This window comes from Brachyistius frenatus, unplaced genomic scaffold (genome assembly GCF_029030835.1).
Source record: "Brachyistius frenatus isolate BFR_SWC_R1_liver_20210118 unplaced genomic scaffold, ASM2903083v1 Contig_215, whole genome shotgun sequence".
NCBI lineage: Eukaryota > Metazoa > Chordata > Actinopteri > Embiotocidae > Brachyistius > Brachyistius frenatus.
This window is the reverse complement of record NW_027210814.1, coordinates 264,301-287,766: the sequence shown is the minus strand read 5'-3', so window position 1 is coordinate 287,766 and position 23,466 is coordinate 264,301. Positions and strand designations below refer to the sequence as shown.

The 23,466-nt window shown below is 42.2% G+C and overlaps 1 protein-coding gene across 1 annotated transcript; it reads left to right on the top strand.

Moving 5' to 3' along the window:
* The first annotated feature begins 2,373 nt into the window (after nt 1–2,373).
* On the top strand, nt 2,374–22,784 carry sgip1b (SH3GL interacting endocytic adaptor 1b). Its single transcript, XM_069719455.1, has 23 exons — nt 2,374–2,784; nt 8,344–8,407; nt 8,839–8,884; nt 9,305–9,361; nt 9,700–9,757; nt 11,140–11,315; nt 11,484–11,495; nt 12,006–12,017; nt 12,438–12,462; nt 12,668–12,731; nt 13,672–13,742; nt 13,834–13,908; nt 14,002–14,070; nt 14,165–14,920; nt 16,471–16,592; nt 16,803–16,953; nt 17,449–17,560; nt 17,786–17,941; nt 18,077–18,209; nt 18,295–18,497; nt 19,299–19,363; nt 19,504–19,668; nt 19,804–22,784. The coding sequence occupies exons 1-23, from the start codon at nt 2,775–2,777 to the stop codon at nt 19,824–19,826; spliced, it is 2,625 nt and encodes an 874-aa protein (XP_069575556.1). The 5' UTR covers nt 2,374–2,774; the 3' UTR covers nt 19,827–22,784.
* Nucleotides 22,785–23,466: the final 682 nt, after the last annotated feature.

Genomic DNA, 23,466 nt, shown 5'->3' with positions numbered 1-23,466 from the left:
ACAGACCACATTTCTCCAATCCACTGGCAGAAGCTCAAGTGTCTCACTGGTTCTTCTTTGGACCTTTCATGCAAACTCCCCTGGTTATTCTTGCTCCTCTTCATCCCCTTGGTTTGATCTTCAGTCGTCTTTTCCCATCTTTTTGCTTTATTTATTTAAATTATTCTGAAATACAACATCTCTCCCCCTTATGTCTTTGACATTCAATTCAAACTTCTTTTAAAAGTCCCTTAAGACATAGGAAATATCTCCTTTTGTGGAAAGTAGGTTTGAAAAAGCACAGTTTGCCTTATTTCCAAGAGCTAGAGCATTACCTGTTCCATGTCTATAGAGAGTCTGTTTGGGTCCACTAGAAGTGTTTATTAGTCCAATTTAACCTGCAGAGGTTTCTGTACACTTGTGTCGTGTGCGTGGCTTCCAAAGAAAAAATAAAGTCCTGAAGAATCAAAAGGATCCATTCGCGGTGCCTCAAAAAGAAAAAACAAGACTGGGACTGATGACTACATTAACAAATGATCACTTGGATTAATGATATCTGAGGAAATAATAATAATGGGAATATGTTTACTAAAAAATAAATTTTCTTAAAAACAGCTTGAGGACAAAGGGAGTCAATTTAAAGTCAGGGTCGTCTCACTTTATTTCTGTATAACATGATATATTTATGTCCGAAAAACAATCAGTCCCACCTGAAAAATGCCCCAGTTATGATTTATTATTAATTTAACCCTCAAAAACCTGACTAACCTGCTCAGGACTGTGCGAGGGTGGTTTGATCTGATTTAATTGACAGTTGCACGGCAACAGCAGAAAACAAAAACATGATTGGTCCATTGAAGTACTCTATGCGACATCACCATTTCCCAGCTGAGCCAAATCCTCTGCTAATGAGTCAAAAGCTGAACTTCATTTAGTGCCAAAATACAAGTCAGTTACTTTATAATTCAGTACCACACGGGCTTTTCTGTTCAGAAATGCCTCCTATAAAATATCCTTGATATTTGTATAAAGAAGCACTACATGGTCTCAATCCAGTTGACAATAAGTGTTGCTGAACTCCTGTCTTTAACAAACCTAAGGCCATTTTATCAGGGCTTTTATTTGTGGCACATTCAGGGAGAACATCACATGGTTCAGTAACTGACCGAAAACCAAGAGACTCCTGCGTCCTCTCTTATTACATCTTTTTTTAAGTCTATTCATGATTTCTCAGATCAGGTCATTCTTTTCCTCTGCAGATTTAGCAAATGTCATCCCTGCTTTTTATCTCTTACCGACTTGACTATTGCAGCAGACGGTATTCTGGTGTCAGCAGGTGAAATGTCCAAAGACAGTTAAACACTGCTGCTGGGCTTTTAATTTGTACTAAGAGAAGCCAGCACACTACACTACGCTGATCCCTGCTGCCCTTCACTGGTTACCTGTGAGTTTGATTGATTTCAAGATTAACTGCTTTTTTTTAAAGCCTGAAATGGTCTGGCTTCTGCCTGTATCTTGGATCTGACGACTAGGTAGGTATTTACTTTATTAATCCCCGAGGGGAAATTTTTTTATTATGAGTATGACTGAGTATGACTATGAGCCTGAACGCTTGAGACCTTCCATGAGGACCCTACTAATGTTTCCAAAATCTCAACTTGTCACTAACGGCAGGCAGGTGATCTCTATATTTGTTTTAAAATCTCCTCCTAACCTGTTTAATACCACCTGTCATGATTGTTAAAGCAGGTTTCTGGAAGGTCTAAAATGATCGTTTCTGGTTTTGGGGAAGAAATTTCACTTCCTACTTGAACCTCTGGAACAAGATGTCTTCCTCAGACTTTTACAAAAGTAAGTAACTTTCATATTTCTTACATATGGTCTTTTAAGGGTCAACTACAATTTTTTTTTGGATTATACTCCTGCAAATATTTTTTCTCAAAAGGTGTACATTTCTTAAGGATCACTATCTGACCTAATATTTCACTCCAACTAACATAAAATCAAAAAAGGCAACAGGTTTGTGTTAGGGAGTCCTAAGTAGTAAAATGCATGTGTTTCTCCTGCATATTTCAATGATTATACAAACTTAAACATAAATATGAACAATTAATAATAATAAAAAGAAAAAAGAAACTCAATAACAGTAAATTTAGTAGAACTCTGATTTCAATACAAGTATTTTGCCAAACAGTGTGTTACATGTTCTGAGGCTTTGCATGGTATGCAGCCCATGTAGTTGACTGTCTGCTCAAGGCAGGCCGGGAGGTGCTAAGGCGTTAGGGGACAGCAGCCATGTGACCGTGGTTGCAGGGATTGGTTTAGTGCAGATGTGACATCAGCAAGCCTCCCACTCTCTCCCTCCCTCCTCCCCTCTCTCTCCCGGTGTCTCTCTGCCTCTCTCTGCCGCTCTCTCTCTGTGGCTGTCCGTGTTTTTTTTCCTCTCCTCTTCCTTTCCTCAGCATCCCCCCTCTCAGAGATGGCGTGTGTCGGTGCAGCTCGGGCGTTTGGGGCCTAACGCACGCACACCGAGAGGACCCCGCTTCCTTCGCACCGTATTCCTCGGGTATCTCTCGTCGCTGTGGTCCGCTGCCGTTTGAGCTCTCCAACCGCACCCCGCCTCCCTGTGCGGGTGTCTGGGAGTTGGGCCCCCCTCGGGGGTGGAGGAAATCAACATCGTTCTTCGCCGGGGAGCCGCACAGAATTAGCTATGCCCTGCCCAGGCATCTTTTGATTTTTCTCCATTTCTGTCCGCCTGCACACCGGAGCGCAACGTAGGATGAGAATCTGCCACCATGATGCAAGGTAAATCATCTGTGCACTCCTGCTCCTCTTTAAATTGTCCACGTCTTTGCTCCTCCGCGTCCTCCTCCTGCCCTCTTGTGTCCTGCTGGGCCATTAAAGCCCCTGAATCGCGAGATGTGATCTGTCATGCTGTGTGGACCTCTGGAACAACATGACCAGTGTGACAATATGTGTGTGTGTGTGTGTGTGTGTGTGTGTGTGTGTGTGTGTGTGTGTGTGTGTGTGTGTGTGTGTGTGTGTGTGTGTGTGTGTGACAGATTTATAGAAATGCAGCTGTGATGATTGGGAACGTGTGTGAGATGTGTAAAGGAAGACCTGACATTCACAGCAGCTTAGTGATGTCCTTGTGTTTGTGTGTGTTTTAACATGTGACTGTGCACCTCTTTGCATCTCAGTGTGCGTGTGTGTGCGTGTGTGTGTGTGTGTGTGTGTGTGTGTGTGTGTGTGTGTGTGTGTGTGTGTGTGTGTGTGTGTGTGTGTGTGTGTGTGTGTGAAGAGAGCATGCTCAAGTTAAAGCTCTCTTTAGGTCTACGTCCTTTTAATGTATATTTAAGGAAAGATGTGAGCAAATCCAGGAAGCTGCACTCATTCACACCTCTGCTGTTGTTGAAAAAGGCCAATAGGAACAGTGTTATTTAAGCCACAAAGCATTAAGTGCCTGCATAACATGAACTGCAGGCTGCTGTATTAAAGTTATAAGGTAAAGTCGATTACAAACTATGATGGAGGATCTAAATCATAGATATAACCCTGCCTGACAGATGCTGGGCCTTTACCATCCATTTATGCCGACGTGGTAATGGAAGGTGGCTATTATTAGCAAAGGGCCTGCAGTCAGCCTGCCATCATATTGTACTCAGTTCACAAGCTTGAGGAAACCCACACATGTCACACACTCTTCGTGGCCTTTGTTAGCTACACGTGCATTGCTGATTATACAGTCTAGGCAGTCAGATGTAGTTTAAACGTGGCTGCACTGACAGCCTTCTTGTTGATGAGGCATGTGGGTTTGTCATCTCTGGGACAAATAATTGCAGCATCTCAGAAATATGGTTTATAACCTGAAACTGCTTTGACAACAACACAATTATCTCTGTTCAAATTACCCATTTATGAACTCGAAGTTGATACTCTCAGGGCCGTATGGTTAGTTTGACATATTTCATCCACTTTATATTACTGTTGGTCCTTTTTCCCCGAGCGTAGCACAAGGTATTAGATTGATATTGAGAAGGCCAGGACTGTATAAAAATCCCCTTGCCAAAACCTTGAGACCTCCTTGAGAACAGGGTATCCATCGCTGGTAACATTTAGAAAGAGGAAAGAGCGTACAAGGCATCATCTGAAAAGTCAAGTGAGAGGGTGCGTGGGGAGGCAGGGCATCCTAGAAAGGGCAGAAGTCTGATGTAAACCAGTGTAATTCACTGGTATCAATAGGTGATGGTGATGTGCTCTGTGTTTGTTTGCCAACTCCTAGTACAATGTTAAAGTAGCTCTGCCTTTGCAAACTATAAAATAAGAAATATTGATCAAAGGTTAAAAGATGGAGTTAAAATGAGGTTTAACTGTAGCTCGGTGTCCTACAGAAAGCCTGTTCCAAGCTTTGGTCAGATACTTTCTTCTTTATTTGAAATCTTCTCTCCATCACTGGCAGCTGACACACAGTGTTGTTAAGCTGGCATCATTGCTGTGGTCGAGGTAGGTGTGCAAAGAACCACCAGAGTAAAATTCACACCTATGAGCAACAGGCAACCCAGCACAGATAATTAATTGACAGTTTGTTTTAGGAATTTAAAAATCTTTTGGGACACATTCCTCTGAAGCAGTGAGAGAAGCTGTTGTTTGATTTGTTTTGATGTTTACTGGAAACTCCTTTGTCGTAGATTTGAGAGTCAGCTGCTGGAGGAAGTGACCTAAGAGAGCTATGGATGTAAAACATCATTCTTTACCTTTTTAAAATTAATAGTTTTTCTAAGAAAAAGTCTTCCCGAGCTCTCATCGGCAGATGCAGTTTTTCTGTAATTAACCTTGTCAGCTGATGAAGGCCACCAGATGCAGCGGAAAGCATCGTCAGTTTGTAGATTTCTCCTTGAGCTTTCAGCCCCATCGTCTACTAATGAAGTGTGAGATGCAGCTGAAGGAATTTTATGCAGATGAAAGCTAACAGAGGTGACTGAAAGCTCCGGATTAAATGTTGCAAGTGGACCTTGAGTTAAGATTGTTTTTTTTAAGGTTAGATGCCATGAAAAGGAGGACAGAATTGTAGCACATTTATATTGTACACACCACACACACACACACACACACACACACACACACACACACACACACACACACACACACACACACACACACACACACACACACACACACACACAAGTACCTGGCGAATGGGAAGGTGTCATTTTTTTTGATGAAGTTAATTGGATTTAAAACGTTCCTGTTTGATGACATTGATCTCATGTCTTAGATATTTCAGTGTTTCAGAAATCAATAGAAACAAAACGTTTTATAGTTATAGTTAGTTTTAGCGTGTTAAAATAACAATCTCAAAGATTTTTATTTAATTAAAGCGATTATCACTGGATGAGGTAAAACAATGGTGGCTGAGCTCAGGGTCCACTGATTAAAGCCCTTTCATTTTCTAGTATTACAAACTGAACTAGCTGGGTGTCAGTGGCCACATTCATGGGTCAAATCACAAGCTGCACACAGTTAGTGGCTCGTTTTCCATCATCCAGCATTAGCTGTTCCACCACAGAGGGTCGGTAGAGCTCTCCCAACAGCCACAGCCCTTTACATCGCTCTTCAAATCACTCTTCCACTGGCTGATGTCATACAGGTGCCACTGTTTGGATCTTTCAGGAAAGATCAATCGGTGCCACCAGAACGACACAGAGATCGTTGCCATTGTAAATTTAAGATGAACGTTATACCACAGTGAAATGTCTTTAGACAAGGGGCTGCCGAGAAGTTTGGAAATCGATCTAAACAACTGTTAAACCAACATGTCTTGTACTCATCTTCTAAAAGCATGATAGCGTGCACCAGAAGCCCATATTTTGAAAGTGGACTGGACTAAAGTAAAGATTGGTGCATCACATCATGCCACACTGAAAAATGCTTAGCAGCAGTATTGTAAATGACATTATTTATAGTAGGCGGGGTAAAGTGTGAAGTCACCTCCAGTAGGTCGAGCAGAGGATTAGCAGAAATGCATGTAAAAACCGTGTTTCTTGAAGTGACATGAAGAAGACCCTGGCTCGACTATATTTACAGCTAAAATCATTAATTACTTTGATCCCTCTGTTTAACGAGGAAGGCTCTCCTCAGGCAAACTTTGTAAATGGGTTACAAAAACAACAATCCTGCTCCAATGCACAATGTGATCTGCATCACTATGCAATCAGTCAGTCTGACCGGACTGCTTGTGTTCGCTCGGTGTGTCATACAGTTGTAGTTACATATCTGAGTCGGTATTAACTCTTTATGTTTTACTCCTTATCACAAAAGACACATGCAGGTTTGGACTACAGTAGCGAAGCGCTATCTCCACTGGTTAAAAGCCACGGTGCAGGAATAGTGTTTGCTGTTGAGCAGTGCAGCTCGCTACTAATTCATCACAGGCCCTGACATGTCCTTCAGTAGGAGGAGAGCTTCCTCCCAGCTGAATGGCACTGAGCACCAGTACACTGGCTGCACGTTTGTAGTCTTCAATTAGTCTTATCAGGGTGTCAATGTGAGGGCGATGATTCAACAAATCAATATATATTTCTGGATTTTCAAGTAAGTTTTTCCAACTTGTACTCTGGATAAGACCATACGAGATTCAGTAATATGTTTATCAGAAGAGAAATTATCAGTGCAAAATGTCTGATTAGGGCATATGGGCCAGTTTAAAACACAGCATACGGATTATAAAAAGAGATGATGGGAAAAGCGTTACACGAACTGGCTCAGCTGCCTCTGAGAAGCACAAAATGTTCATCCACCCAACTGTCCATCACACGTGTCCCTGTTGCTCCTGCTTGGATTTGAGCATCAACTGTGCTCACGTCTCATCTAAAACACTGTTATGCAAACCTGTCAGTTGTCTATTTTGGGCAAAACAAGTTCCACCACACAGCCAATACACGCACACACACAAAAGTCCCTCTGTGATTTATTTTGCCTGAAGTGAATTTGTGCTGTGATTTTCTTGCAATGTGGTTTATCAAACTGTCTTTTTTTTCATCAAAGGTAGCATTATACAGGAACACTACATGGAATCAAATCAAACATACCTTTGACTTGAGAGAAGCAGGTCAATAGGCTTCATTAAATTGAAGTCCAAAGAGAGGTCCACTGATCTGTGTTCATTTTCAGTATTCAAAATCAGATGCTAATTATTTATTTTTAGCTAGTAAAGCAACATGTTTTTCTAAATGGCGTTGCTGCGTTCAAATGGGGTCGTATTTACCGTGTACATGAGAAGAGTCCATATGAACGGCCTCCTCTTCAGGTATTCACGACGTCGGTTCTCAGAATTTTCTCCAGTTCACGAGTTGTGATGTGTTTGCTGATGTTTACGGAAATGGCAGAAGCCAAGGAAGTACATTTTTTGTTAGATGTTAAATTGTAATTTTAGTCATGTAGAGTTTGTTTTCATAACTTGGAAAATAGTCTATGTCTGAGGAAATCTTAATCTTCCCAACGGACTCATCTTTTCCCTCTGTGCCTTTGCATTTCCTCTATAACCTTATCCTGCTCTTGCAACCACGAGCTCTGGAGGTCCATTTGAATGCAGCACAAGACATGAAGGGAAATATCTCAATATTTTGTTGTTGGAAGAACTGCGAAGACATTTCTCCCAGACATTCATGGTTCCCAGAGAATGTGTCCGGCCAGCTTTGGTGCTCCTCTGACTTTTTGTTCAGTGCAGCAAACTGGTCAAAGGTTTTATCCAGTGGAATGTCACCCAGCTATTTATTTGTTTATTTATTTTTATTTATATATATATATATATATACACCATGCTGACTAATACAGGAAAAGCTTTAGGTTTTCCACACGTTGCATTGTGCCTTTTTGTTTGGTTTCTCAGTCATCCTAACTTCAACTCTGCACGTTGCCAGCCGTCAGTGCCGCAGGGGTCTTGGCATTCAGCTTGGCTGACGGGATGCTGTAGTAGAGCTCTCCTCGCTCTCCCTTGAATCTCGCTAATGAAGTGGACACATTGATCAACCTTTGCTTGTGTTTCTCCTCCACTTTACATAGTCAGGGAGGGGACACTTAGGGGGATTACATCATTACGCCGCTTCATCCAGATGTCTGGGACTTTGTTCCAAATTTATACGTTAATTTATATCGGTTTATTGGGCGTACTATATTTCCTGTGTATCTAGTAGGATAGGTTCATTCTCAGGTTACTACACACCAGCCTATCACTCTGTATCCCTGTGTTATTTGCTTTTAAGTGCATTTTAATGACGAGACCGTTAACTTTATATTCGGCTCTAAAACTTTAAATGAATTCTTCATGATGTTGTTGTTGTTCTTCTCCCGCTCTGTCTACATCAGGACTGAAAAACCGAACCAGGAAAGCCCTTGGCTTACGAAAGAAAGACAGGGACACAGACGCAACGTGAGTTTGCCCAGACACTCGCTGGTAACACAATGATGGTGCAGGGACTTAAAAAAAAATACACAACTCTGGAAACAGCTTGAGAATGTGGATAAAGAGGGCTGCCTATCAAACCAGTATACTGTTATGGTACTGGCCATAGTTCTTGTGGAAGTTACAATTAGACAATTATTTAATATTTTATGTTTGAAATTGAAGTAAGGTTTAAAAAGACATTTATTTATATCATATCTCAGAATAATTTAAAAAACATAATTTTGGAATGGGTACCAAAATGCCAGTGTTGTAGTCGATTGCCCTAGGATCAAACGATTTAAAACAAGCCTCAGCCCCAGTTTTGAGACCACAGATGGAAAGAAGTAAATTATACTGACTAGGATAGACGTGTATACACTGCGCACTTACTTTTTCCTTCTCTTTACTTAAAGCAGGAGCTCACCTGACAAGGAAGGAACCGGAAGTGGAAAGAAGGGAAGTGTAAGTAAATTTTTGACCCCAGTGAAACTTTTGTCTTTTCTTTTTCCTGTTCTTTTCAGCTTTTCTGACAGTTTCTGTTTAACAGCAGTGTGGTGACTTGATAACGGGAAGGTTTAGAGTTTGTAATGGATTCATAGTGTGTTGCAGGCAGCTACGACAGCCTTTAAGGGATCATTCTTAACTCCGGCGCTCTTTGTTACTACCATTTCATCTGATTATAATTGCAATAAATTAACAATAATATTACTATTCATGGGAGTAATGGCAAGTTATAATTGACCAACTCACCTTTTAGGAATTTCTTTTATTTCTTCATTATTTCTTTTTGTAAATTAGAAATTTGCACTTTCCAATTTAAAACTTTCTTTACCTTATAAGATTACCCTCTTTTTATGATGGCATTTCCATTTTTGATGCTAGAAAAAAGCCAACGGGGCTCCCAATGGTTTCTATGGGGAGATTGACTGGGACAGATATGTAAGTATCAACAGCCTACGGCTTGTTTTTCTTGTCCTCATTCCTTTTCATGTTTTTTGACCGAGCAGAGACTCCGGCATAAAACGCTCGCCGCGCTGTTGCAATCAGTGTCGTGTGACGTGAGGTTTAAAATTACGGAGTAAACGGGGCGAATAGAGTGATAGCTGCGTATTCTGTGAGTCAGCAGGAGCTCGAGCCAGGAAGCTGAACGTCTCGGCCAAGACATCTGTGAAATCTAATCTACATTTACATGCAGTGCTGAGGAGGTTAGCGGTGCCACTGTTACAGTGCATGACGGGCTAAAAATGATCGTCACCTCTCTCCTCTCTCTTCTGCAGGCCTCTCCCGCCGTGGATGAGGAGGGCTTCAGCCTCCGGCCCGGTGAGGAGGGTGATGATATCCTTTCAGTGAGAAGAGGGAAGCGGCAGTCTTGGGACTGTTGCCTGCAAAACTATTGACCTGTTTGGCTGAGTGACTCATTGGTTGAGTGCTTCGCAGCATTAAATAGGCCAAATCAATAGTCCCTGCATGTGTGTGTCAATGCAGTAGGAAAACTAAAGAATGGAGCAGGAGGGCAGCCAGAAAGAGCCACATTACATTTGGACTGGCTTTCTAGTTGTCACCATAGATGCTATATAGAAATGGACGTTGATCTGAAAAGTGAAGCCAATGTAGAAGTGTAATACCACTGAGGGCCACTAGGGGCCGGGTCCGACAAACCTCCAAAAGCGTAAACCTTTCGACTCGTCATGACGGTGTCATTTGCTGATGTCACTACTCCAAGAGAGGTATGTTAGGGGGCGTGTCTGTTTGATTGACATGCCTGGGGTGCAGTCAGGTTTCCGGTGGAGGTGGGCGGGGCATAGTATCCTCTGGTTCTCAGTCAGATCCACCCCTAACTCCTCCCCAGAAACATGCTGCGTTCTGAATTGTATGTTTTCTTTTTACTTTCAGTACATACTGCAGCGACCCGTTGTACAAAGTATGTACTGCTGCAGTATGCATACTATTGGAATATACTACTTTTCCCTAAAAAATGCACCTTTAACTTTGACCCACCCTCACAATCCGTAACGCAACATGTGAAGTAAAAAAAAAAAAAAAAAAAAAGGATGCAATTTGGAACGAGTCTCAGTCTATGTGAAGTATCTAATGTATAGTGGGTCAGAACAGCCAGAGTAGCATGCTGGCCTGCTTACTGAAAAATACGACCGTATGCAGTAGGACATCCCGGTATTTTTTGCATATTGCATCCCACATACTGTGTATTGGGACATCCTAAGTGTTTTAATGGGATACTAAATGGTATGGCAGTATGGGTATTAGAACACAGATGGTCACTTTTGGTTCCAAAAAAACAAGATGGCGGCGGCCAAAATGCCAGACTCCAAGCTTCAACACGACGGTTCATCAAACGACGGGTGACGTCACAGTGGGTTACCTCAGGACAGCCACAGTTCCTATTAACCTCTAACAATCAGTTCAGTGGTATTTTATGTTGTTGCTCCCGCAGGTGTCAGCAGGGATATGAATTGGATTCATAGAGAGCGGGTGCGATGAAGACTTCCCCTGAGCAGCTGAGAGCAAGCAGGAGTGTCAGTTACAGCAGGTGTAATACTGTAAACTGGGACACAGCAGGCGGAGACACACAGCGGATGTCTCACTCTTTTTGCTGCAGCGTTGTTCTAACTCTAAATGCTGCAGACGGTCGTGTCAATCTCCGTCTTTTGTATAATTTTATTGTACTTAATTCCACTTTGACCTTGACAAGTGTTCACCAGCTTCCAAAGAAAGGCAGTTTTTCTCCTCCAGCGACTCGGAGGACGACGAGGACAGCAAGAAAAAGTTCAAAATCAAGATCAAGCCGCTGGTGTCGGACAGCGCCAAGTGTGTCCCTCCGTCTATGGATGAGCTAAAAGCCTCGGTGGGAGGCCTGGCGCTCTCTCCATCTCTGGTGAGCCCTGCTGATCAGCACTCTTGTTCTGCTGCACGGGTCTGAAGGATACCCTCACTAAACACACACACATACTGTACAGTTATTTGTTTTATTTTTATCACTGTCTCACATCTGTTTAACTCTCTTTGTTGTTTTCTTCTCACTTATCTGCTGTCCTCCTTGTAGAAGAGAAGTCCGGTAAGTCTGTCATGCACTCTCACACGTGTGTCACCACCAAGGCAGATTGCATGGCATGTGCTCACTTGGTGGAAATGCTTGGTAAAGTCCTATAAATTGTGTCCCCCTTTTTCCTGCATGCGATTTCTTCCCTTGTGTGTTTAGATCCTGAGAAAACTTCCCTTTTTTTTTTTTCATTCTGGTTTTTTTTCGTGTTTAGCTTTACTTAAACCTGTCGGGCAAAGCGCTCTGTTACATAATGCAAAGTAAACATAACACGCATCCAGCTGCCGACCTATTGATCACAGCAGAGCTTACATGCCAAGTGGCCGGCTACATTCTGCGCGTGTTGGTCATAGCTGACGCTCGTATTGTCTACATGGTGGTGTTATGGCTGGTGTTGCATTATCGAAGCTTTGCGGTTAAAGTAAAGAGATGCGGTGTGTGCAGTTTTAGTCGGTGTCCATTTGACTGATTTGTCACCCACTCTCTGACCCAGGTCTGTTCTCTCTTCCTTTTTGCTGGTCTCAGAGACGCAGTCCGGTGAGTTTCTCACTCCACCTGCTGGCTGTTTCAGAGCTGACAGCGTGAAAAACAGCTCTCTCAACTCTGCTGCCTGACCTGTTTTTAAAATTGTGCAGTGCAGGAAGCAAAATAAGAATAATCCAGCTCAGTTAACTGGGATTTAGTGTAGCAATTTAAACTCTTTATTTTCTGAAACAAGTGTATATATTTTTGATGCAAATCAACTTTACCTTATTTAATATATAAGATTTGTATGGGAAAGTACCGAGTTAAAACATCTCCATTTTCTCTGTAAAGTCACTTGATCTCAGAATTTTTTTCCTTTTTACATCTTACATCAAGAGTTTCAAATTGGACATTTGTTTATGTTGTACACTTTCACAGTATATGATCAATATACTTAATTTAATCTTTTGTCTGGATCCCATTTTTTTACAGGGGCAGATAAAAAGGAATTTATCCTGTAAGTACACATCTATATGAAAATAGCTTTTTAAAATCTGTGTATCAGTGTTTTGATCTACTTTATTAAATGCTAACACTCTCAAAGCAACACTGCTAACATTATAAAGCTAAGCATTTGAAATATTTGCTCTGTTTGCCATCTTGTTTTTGTGTGTTACAACTGCAGCAGAGCACCAGTTGAGTTTTTGTTATGTTTTTCACAGGTGAGGAGATCGCCAGACCGAGACGCTCCACCCCCACACCGAGCCCTGCCCCGGAAACGCCAAGGTCTGTCATTCTTTTAGCAATATGGGATAAATGAAATATCCCTTCTATTAAGGCTGCATGTTCTTGTGTGAGGGTGGATCAAAAAGTTCTGATACTGTCACTGTAGCGCAAACCTGTTGTGCGGCTGAGCTCAGCATATTGACGTGAGCGGAGCAGGAGGAAGCAATAACCTTGGTGATTAAGTATGCTAAGTTCTGTTGCTTCATCAACATCAGCACCCGAGTTACACACATTTTTGTGACGACTGGGAAAAGTGCATCTGCGATTTCACCTGAACCCTCAGCAGAGATCGCACATCAAAGTTTGAGTCAAAATTTTTCTTTGGAACAAAGAGATGTCACAGGAGCCAAATCAAGCGAGTTGGAGCGGTTGGAAGTGACGATATAGTTGTTGCAGTCGATAAACTCTGCTGTTTTCAACGTGCTGTGAGTGGGCGTATTGTTAGAGAATCCAAGTGCCACGACACCACAATTCAGGTTATTTGCACTGAATGTTTTCCTCCAGAGGCCTCAGAACTTTATTGTAGGCTTTGGTGTTGACAGTCTGACCTTGTAGGTCGAATTCACAACCCAGTGACTGTCAAGGACCTGGTTGCACTTTTGACCTGACATGTCTTTTGTGGCCTTGGACAGTGACGTTCTGCCCCTCTTGAAACACAAATGCCACTCAAAACACCTCTCCAGGCTCATTTCTTCATTACTGTAGATTTTCTGAGGCATCCCTGTTGCTCAGGTGCAGATGTTGATCAAGCGACAAAACTTGGAATACTTACTCACACACGTTATAGCTTCCGCATGCTCTGTGCACATCATGGTGCCGTGCTCAATTTAAACACGACAGGAAGTTTTTCATCCACACTCATACAGCTGCAAATGTGATACATATGTGCCTCAAACAACGTTGTGCATTATTTATGATCACTGTGTGTGTCTCCTTGCAGTGACAGGCTGTCGCAGAACATTCCTGTCTTCTTTGGGCTGCCTTCAGAGAGCAAATATGCCAGATATGATGGTCTGTCCTCTCTCCGTAGGACATGACTTCACTTAAATTGACACACTTAATCAACAAAGGTGAATCTGATTGTTTCTTTTTCTTCATCCAGCGGTCCCTGCTGATTTTTGGGGAGATTCCAGACCGCGCTCAGAGTCGCAGCTGAGCAGAAGTTTCCCAACAGGAGGTGAGCGGACACGAGTGAACTATTTTATCTTTGTTGCTCTAGTAGACACATACTATGTTTGCAGTAGTGCTGAACTGTTACCCCTTGTTTTAGCTCCTCCTCCGCTTCCTCCAAAAAACATTCCATCAAGAAGTCATTACGGCTATCCATTGGACTCTGCTGGTAAGTTTGTCTTTATAAAAATCATTGTATATCAACTATACAGTAAAAATCCAATGAGAGCTGTGATGTCAGTGCTCCACCTCACTCTTTGCAGCTGATCTACCCAATGGGAGGGCAGCGCGCAGCTCCGCCCCCATCTACCTGAACGTCCTCTCCCCCGCCTCCTACCGAGGCTCCCCGGCCCCCGACCTGGACGACGTGTTCGGCCCCATGGACAGCCCCCGGATGAGTGAGGACATTGTATCCCCCAGATGGGTCATTTTTAGTGACGACAGACCGCCGCCGCCCGACGAACCCGCTCCCCCTCCGCCACCGGACTCTCCTGCTCCGGACACGCCCTCATCCACCCCCTCCACCCCTTGCCTCTCTCCCGGACCCCCGCCTAACGAACCCCCGCCTTCACCTCCACCGTTCTCCCCCGGGTCTCCTCCTCCGTTCACGCCACCAGACTCGCCGCCCTCCATCGTGCTCGGTCCTCCTCCTCCAGATGAACCGGCCCCTCCCCTGCCCCCTGACTTCTCCCCCTCTAATTCCCCTCCTTTATGCCTCGATGAGGAGGCCATTGACGAGGAGGTGCTGCAGTTCGCGGAGTACTGCTCCTCCCCGGCCCCCATCAGCCCCGTGCCTCCTCTGCCAGCGGAGCGGAGGTCCCCTCGAGGCACTTCTCCCCTGGTCCTGGTGGGCGTGGGGGGGAAGAGGACTCCAGAGAGTGCGTACCTGAGAGATGATATACCCGACTTCGTGGGCTCTCCCAGAGAACTGACACCGAGCTTCAGGGGCACGCCGCCTCCTCTCCCTCCAACCACCTACAGGTCTATCATGTCTTCCCCGGGGCCCTACTCAGGCAGCAGTGAGTACTCTGGTGTCTTTGAAAACGGTTACAGTTGCCAATTTGGGGTGATAAGTATGATTGAAGGGTCAAATTCTTTCTTCTTTAAATTTGGTTTGTTTGGGGAAAAAAAAATTAGAATGATGTTGCCAGCAGTGCCACCAAAAAAAAAACACCAAAAAACACATCAAGATTCAAAGTGTAGGAAAATAAAGATGATTTTACTTACTGTTTATTTATTACAATAACAAAACAATTAAAGGAAAACATTCATCATTACCTTTTCATGCCACCGCCAGAGGCCATTTGGCCGTGTTCTGCAACAGCTGCAGCTTCCTCAGACGCCTTAATTTGAAAAATCTGTACCGATGAGTGTGGAAAGCATCCAGTATTTCATACTTATTTTTTGGACCCTTTTGAGTGTATCAATGCAGGTACTTGTAGTGCACTGCATGTTTCCAGACTTGTCAGTGAGAACGCACTCATTCACTCAGAATAGTGAGTGTTAGTATTTAAGTACAGTGAACCCTCGCTATAACGCGGTTCACCTTTCACGGTCTCGCTGCTTCACGGATTTGCATCGTGCATTGAAATCACATTACGACTATATGTAACGTAGATATATTTAATGTCCAGTTCTATCTATTTCAATTGTAAAATAAAGGTTACTACTTCACGGATTTCGCCTATCACGGTTTCTATTTGGAACGTAACCCCCGCGAAAAACGAGGGTTCACTGTACACCATTTGGAACACAGAATATGTTTTCAGGTTGTCCATCCGTCCCATTCTTGTGAACGAGATAAAACAAGGACACCTTAAGGGAATTTCTTCACATTTGGAACAAACGTTCACTTGGTCCAAAAGCTGAACTGATTAGATTTTGTCATTTAAAGATTAAAAGTCAAGGTCACTGTTACCAATTCTGGTGAACGTGATATCTTGGACATAAAATGTGTTTTGCCAATTTTGAATAGATCGAATTAGTATTGTGACTGTAAAATAACAGCCCTTATTTTTAAAACTACCCATTTTTCTTTGATGTAGCATTTAACAATTTTAGCAGCAGATCCTGTTCCTCCAGAAACTCTGAAATGGGGACAGACACGGGTAGATACTGTGTTTCAGGGCACCATGTTGAGAGTACAATATGTTTACGTACAATTATACAAATGTATTTTAACGGCAGTTTATAGTTTTTATAATTTCAATGGCAGTTGCCTAAAAGGTTTAGATAGTTTTCTTTTACATTTACATTATACATTTTGTATCAACAGATATACGTTGTACAAGAATTAAGTTTGCATGAATCAGAAGCACAACATTGGATTTCATCCCAGAACCAGACAGATAATGTCCACTCTTGTTTCTTTTTGCTTCTAAAAAAGCACGAGAAGCATGAAAAGTGAAGTGTAATATCACAGTTCATCACACAGATAAACACAGCTTTGCTGTGGTCATAAAAGTGAACAGCCCAAAGCAAAGTGGCTGCTAATGTTGGAGTTACTGTTGAATAAAAGTCTCTGTGATCTGAAGGCCGTGCTAACCACAGATACTGATATGTACCGCAGGCCCCTCATCTCCAGCTCGTCCTACCACGCCTCAGTCTCGAGGCAGCCCCGTCCCTCCACCTCCTCCTCCTCGTCCGTCCTCGAGACCAAAGCTGCCGCCGGGGAAACCAATCACAGACCTGGTAGATGTCAAAAGTCCTTCCTTTTCTCCGACTGTCTGTTGTTTTTATCTCTCCTTGGATGTGACATTTTGTTTAAATGTTCAAATAAGGCAAAACTAATTATTAATTCAGTGTTAAGGTTAAAATAAACCCATCTTCCTTTTGTCTCCTTCACTTGTGTGCTGTGTTTTCACTCTAATCACGGTTTGTCTTGTTGTTTTCTGTCTCCAGAATCGGCCGTTCAGTCCGCCGGTTTCGGGCAGCCCCCCTCCTTTCGCCCCGCTGGCCCGAGCGGAGAGCTCTTCCTCTATCTCCTCCGTTACCTCTCACAGTGCAGCATCCACTCCCACCTTAGGAAGGGACCTCAACATGTCCACCACAGGTATACGTCCATCAAGTCCACAGTCTCCCCTTTAGTGTTAAACCGCACATCTCTGTCTTAGTCGACACGTTGTCTGTCTCCTCATCGTCGTGTCCTTGCCTCACTGTCTTGTCCCTCTCCATGATTCTCTCCTCCTCATGTCTCTGCTCGCTCAGAGGCCTCACAGCCTCTGGTATGGTTTGACCACGGCAGGTTTTATTTAGCTTTTGAAGGTGAGTTGAGCCACAATGCTGCTGTAGTGCCACTAGTGCATGGATCAGAAACACCTGTTTATTTACCTGCTGTGTTCACAAGAGTATTGCTGCCCATCACATCCCACGTCCTTCTCACTCACTTAGAATCCAGAATCCAGCTTTGCTTCTCTTTTTTTTAATCCCATCCTGTCCTCTGTGTACAACCTGAGACTTGACTTTTAAGCCAACAGGGTATAACTGAGGAGAAGTGGCTCACATGGGGAGGTTTTTAAAGTATCTTTTGTGTTTATGTTTGCTTCAGGATGCTCCAGAGGACCCAGTCCACTCACCATGGGGCCCCAGGATACTCTGCCAGTGGCAGCTGCCTTCACAGAAACCATCAATGCCTACTTCAAAGGCGCTGACCCCAGCAAGTAGGCCTCCATTACAAATATTGATTGATGCTATGATGCAAACCTGATAGAACAGAGTCAGTTTTTATTTCCAAGTAGCTTGTTGAAGAACTTGTACTACTGCTAATATAGTCAGACAGAGGAAACTATTTTAAAGCTACAGGGAAAATACAATCTTTTGCTTCTAAAGTTTAAATGAACCTGTGAGTGTGTGTTTTTCTTCAGTTTCCTTTCACTCTGTCCCAGATGTGTTGTGAAGATCACCGGGGAGATGGTGCTGTCCTTCCCCGCTGGCATAACCAGACATTTTGCGAGCCACCCAACTCAACCCATCCTCACCTTTAGCATCAGCAACTACAACCGACTGGAGCAGGTCCTCCCTAACCCACAGCTGCTGTGCTGGTAAGAATAAAAGTACAGGAAAACACGTACAATAGAGCTGCAACCCTTTGTTTTTGTGATACATACAAAAGTGTCATGGTTCATGTTGCTTGATGCTGAGATTGCCTGAATCCAAAGATTTCTTTCATCCTTTAGTGATTCCACAACAGACAGTGTAGACACCAAGGAGTTCTGGGTAAATATGCCAAACTTGATGAGCCATCTGAAGAAAGTGGCCGAACAGAAGCCTCAGGCGACGTACTACAATGTGGATATGATCAAATATCAGGTATCAAATATCCGTGTGTCAAGATATCCAGTATGTGTTAATCTGTCGTCTCCATTTAACTGTCTTCACCATCTTTTCCCTTCAGGTGTCGGCAGACGGGATCCAGTCCACTCCTCTGAACCTGGCTGTGAGTTGGCGAGGCGACGCCACCAACACAGACCTGAGAATAGACTACAAATACAACACCGAGGCCATGGCCGCCCCCGTGCCGCTGCACAACATCCAGTTCTTGGTTCCTGTGGATGGAGTCATAGCCAGACTACAGGCCATGATCCCACCTGCCACCTGGTGAGGACTCTTTACTCTTTAAGCCTGGTTCTACCTGGTCATACAGACCAGGGAAAGGGAACTGATGACTTGAACCTTATTGTGTGTTAAATTTACAACTTTCTGAAAGTTAGTTGTCATGGCAACAGCAAATGTGGGTTTTAGAGAACTGTCCCAGCTCGTGGTTGGAAATGGGAAGTAAACAGCAGTTTCCTGCATCCAAATCTGCTTTAATATATCTGCAGTCTTGTAGACTACACGACACACCTCCAGTAATAACTAACCCTCACCCCTCCCCCTCCTAATCCCAACCCTAACCCCGACCCCCCCCTAACCCTAAGCAAAGAGAATGTGCCATGCAGTGGGCGTGTTGTGTTGCACTGTGTGTCCGCAGATTGACCTACTTGCACCATCCATCAAACCCACCTCCTGCAAGGAAAAACTCAAATTATACTAACACACATTATAAAGATGTCATCTGAACTGCATCATTTGTCTGGAACACCAGATTGTTGTAATTTATAGGACTACTAGAGGTCACCTAACTTCAAAAAGTAACTCTGGGTTGTAACAAGACGATTGTTCTTTGGAGGAGGACAGTCTCATTATTTACCACCAGTTTTAGGAGCTGCCTATATTGTACTCATAGTTTGCATTAAATTGTGGAAAATATATACAGCTGCTGTATCAATGGCCAGTGCATATTAGATTTATGAACATATTTATTTGGTTTTGAGATTCAGTGCACTCTGTGTGAACTCTATTTCCTGCAGCTAACTGCACATCAACATCAACATGTTCTCTGTACATTTTCTCATAAAGGAATCCAGAGCAGCAGACGATACAGTGGAAACTACTAAGCCTGTCTCACAGGTCTGAAAATGGAGGCAAGTATTCGTTTTTCTCATGTTCATAGTTTAAAACTAATATCAATAACTTTATGTTTTGAGTCTTAAGTTTTTTAATATTTTTGAGAGTTCTGTCTTTATGCTACAAACTAAAAGGACATCATCTCTGTGTTGTGCAGGAGTAGGGGCTCTCCTGGGCCGGTTCCAGATGATACAAGGTCCCTGTAAACCCTCACAGCTGGCGGTCCAGTTCACCAGCGAGGGAAGCACTCTGTCAGGGTGCGACATCCAGCTGGTCGGGACCGGCTACCGGCTATCATTGGTCAAGAAGAGATTTGCTGCAGGTCAGTTTGAGTGTCTGAAATGGTAGTCGACTGTCTTCATATTTAAACAAAAGTCCTTTTTGCTTTATTAACCTAAATAAACTGAAGTTTCACAGCTGAACTTCTCTCTCTAACATGTCCTGCTTTGTTTCACAGGGAAATATTTGGCGGATAATTAATGGACCTGTTTCTGAACAAAACCAAGAAAATCAATGGCTTTTGACTGTGAAGACTATGGATCCATCCCATGTTTAGTGCATTTGAAGATGTACCTTTAGCAACCGTTAGAATTAATGGATGAGATTTAATAGAATTACAGATCATAACATACAGATATGACTTTTAACACCATATTCAGTAGACTGACAGCTGCTGAGTTTATGCAAGTAAATACAAATCATTAGTTTGTGCACTTGGGGACACTTACGAACTTACATGGATTAAAATATAGGGAACCCCTGATTCTTTGTTCTTGTTGACTTTAAAAATAATTGTGGATTTCATATGGTGATCCAGCCTTATTCATTTGAGTTTGTTTTGTCGAACTGGTTGTCTCTGCAAATGCACTGTAAAAGATAATGTGAATAGATTCTATAATATGAAAACAATCTTAAATGAGGTGGAAAAGAATGGAAACGTGTAGTATAGGTTTGCTTTAAGTTGTAGGTTACATGGTGATATCTGATTAACACTGCCATCTCAAATCAGATTTTTATGTGACGCTTTTTATTGCTGTCTTAGAAGTTATTCCTCTGTTCAGACAGCTTTGGAAACATCCCCTCTTATCACTCTTGTGATTAAAGGTGATTGGTCAGTGCGAAATGACCTGCAGCACTGGATGAACATCAACACATTGAATCTGAAGCTGCTTTTTCGTATGGAATTATATATGAGCCTCAGTCCTGAGCACTTGATAGGACATTTTGGGTGTGGGAAAATATTTTCTGCTGGCATGCAAGTTGTATTTTCTCAAACAATTACTATCGTACACAAGACAATGTAATTTAAGCAAACAAAAAGATCTATTCCGTGCTCAATAAATCGATTTGCTTCCTTGCTATTATTGTCATAAGTGCACACGACTCCAGATGAATGCTCGCTCGTGTTGCTCATTATCTGCTGGATGTGTTGATAGGCAACTTGGTTTGGTGATGAAGTCACTTTATAGGTGATACATGTTCCCATATTTTGACCTTTAGTGGACAAAAAAAAAAAGATACAACCGTTTTTAAAAGATTAATCAAACATGGTATGTAGCCAAAACAGTTGGTTGTGCTGTGCGCTGGCTCACCATTTTCCAGCGCTCCCCTTCATAGCAATCAATAATTCTACTACCAATCTGATTGGAGGCCAAACAGCCAATCAGAAATTACTCTCTGCAATTTCCCAGCTGGCTGAAATTGTGCCATAGAGATGTCATTATTGTGTACTTATGTGGCTAATAGCAAACACGGATGTATTTGTTGGGCACAAAAGCGAGTGAGTGAATAATTTTTCAACAAAAATACCATTTATGTGCTGCAGAAAAACTTCCTCTGTGCTCAGGACTGATGCAGATACACAATGCCATACGCCTTTAACACTGCTGACAACATTTTGCCCTCACCGGGTCAACAGAGCCGATACTGGCAGTAAATCAGTTATAGCAGTTTTAATCTGGTGAAGAACAAAAGCATTACATTACCACTATGGGCAAGTGCAATGTTGAGATACATCAAAGTTATCACATGACAGGACTTAGTTGCTATTTGTGGTGGCGTCTTATGGGTAAAATTGCATTAGGATAAGGTGGTACGAGTGTGAATAACAGAAGCTGCTACTTTCACAGGAACAGTTTGGCTGATGTCTTTTAGACATGATATTTGAAAGGCCCTTAAGATGTTAAAACACACACAGAGTCAGATGTGAGAGTGCCATACGTTGAGGGAAAGGACCTTTAAGTTTCCCAAGAAACATTGAAGGACCTGGGCTGACGATTGTAGGAGTTGTCTTTGATGCTGCTTAAAAACAATTGCTTTGACCATAATCTTCGATAGAGGTCTTTGGGACGATTACTGGGGACGTCACAGAGTAATGAAAGGTCTATCAAGAAGATGGCACTGTTTATGTCCCTGTGTTATTTCCCTCTTTTTCCACCATGTTGAATAAATGTTTTATCATTTTCTAATAGCAATATTAAAAAAAACAAAAACAAAAAAAACTTATGTGTAAAAAGTGTACATAAAAAAAGCTATGTTTCAAATATTTCTCTGGGCATATGGATGTGTCTGTGACTGTCTCTTGGTTTATTGATGTCAGCACTCATAATGCATTCGGTTCTACGTATCGACACATAACACTCTCTTCATCTCGTGTTTTACATGCGGGTTTCTCGTACAAAAAAAAAAGTGTTACTGTTGATGAATAACTCCAAACGGTGCCGCATGAAATCTGCATTTTGTCCATCACCAGTCTTATCAATGCAATACCAAGTTATCCATTTCAATAAGGTCATGATGCGTGTGTTATTGTGTATGTGTGCTCTGAGAGGAGACTTTTTGCCTTTCACTTAAGGCTCCGCTCTTATGTTTTTGCTGTTGATGCACCTTCTGAAACTCATTGTCAATAAATCTGGCATGTGTTCATTGATATAACCCATTCCATGCATCTAATATAGGTGTTTCTCCTGTGTTTGACCTGCGCACAAAACACACCTTGAATTCTGTTCATGAAACAATGCATCGCTTCATGCCACATGTAACATGTTCATATGTGTTTGAACATCACATTTTAGAGAATGTTTTAATGTGTTGACTCACAGTTTGGGCCCGGGGTAACATTTCATATAGAAAAAAGAGACGTGGTTCTTTCAGTTGAGTAAGAGCGTTTCACTTTTCTTTTTTTTTCTCCAGTTAACGATGCTTATGATTTTCTTTGCCTTATTTTTGAACACACACTAATATTCCAATATCAGAGGTTTTCTGTAAGTTTATTTTTTCTACAACTTGTTGGCTGTATTCTTTCACTGCATTAGAATCAGAATATGCAAACATTTCATGTAAATTTACCATCCAAAGATTTTCAAAGTAAATATATGAAAATAAAATCAATATAATGTAATACCTGTTTTACTTGGTAATAAAGAAGAGGAAATATGAGACATTCATCTCCCTCTCATTTGTTCAAAGATATAACAGTACCCTCTGTGCACATGAGCCACATTTTGAATTTGACATCTTCCTATGTAAATAACTCCATTGGGTTTTCACTGTTTTATTCTGTATACTTTTATTATTTGCCATGCTTTACTTTAAAGTTTCACACGACTTCAAATAGAAGTCTTCAGACTTCAGACAATTATGGGGACAAAATATTAGTGAATGAGAAACAATCTCACCATGAGGTTTACTTGGTCAACTTTTTTTTAAATCAGTGCTGGCCTAAAAGCTGATGTTTAATGTTCTTGAGGTGCTCTGAAAAAACAAGTAAAGGCAATATGTGCAATTCCATAAAAACATGGAAAACTTCATGCTGATGAAAATCGTGTAATATGACTGAAAGCTCTGCAGCTGCAATTAATATAGACCTTGATGTGAGATTGTTTCTCAACTGCTGTTTCTGTGGTCAAGAATGAATCCTGAACGTCATGTAGTTAAAAAAAAAAAAAAAAAGGAGCTATCCAGCATATCTTACAGCTTTTAACAGCAGATGGAGTAATGATGTAGAAAAATTAAATGAAACAGAGATGACATCTGAGCTATCTCCATGACAATCTGCTAAACATTGTTGAAGACTGGAGATGTTGTCAAAACTCGAATATAGTAAATGGTCTTTGGTTTA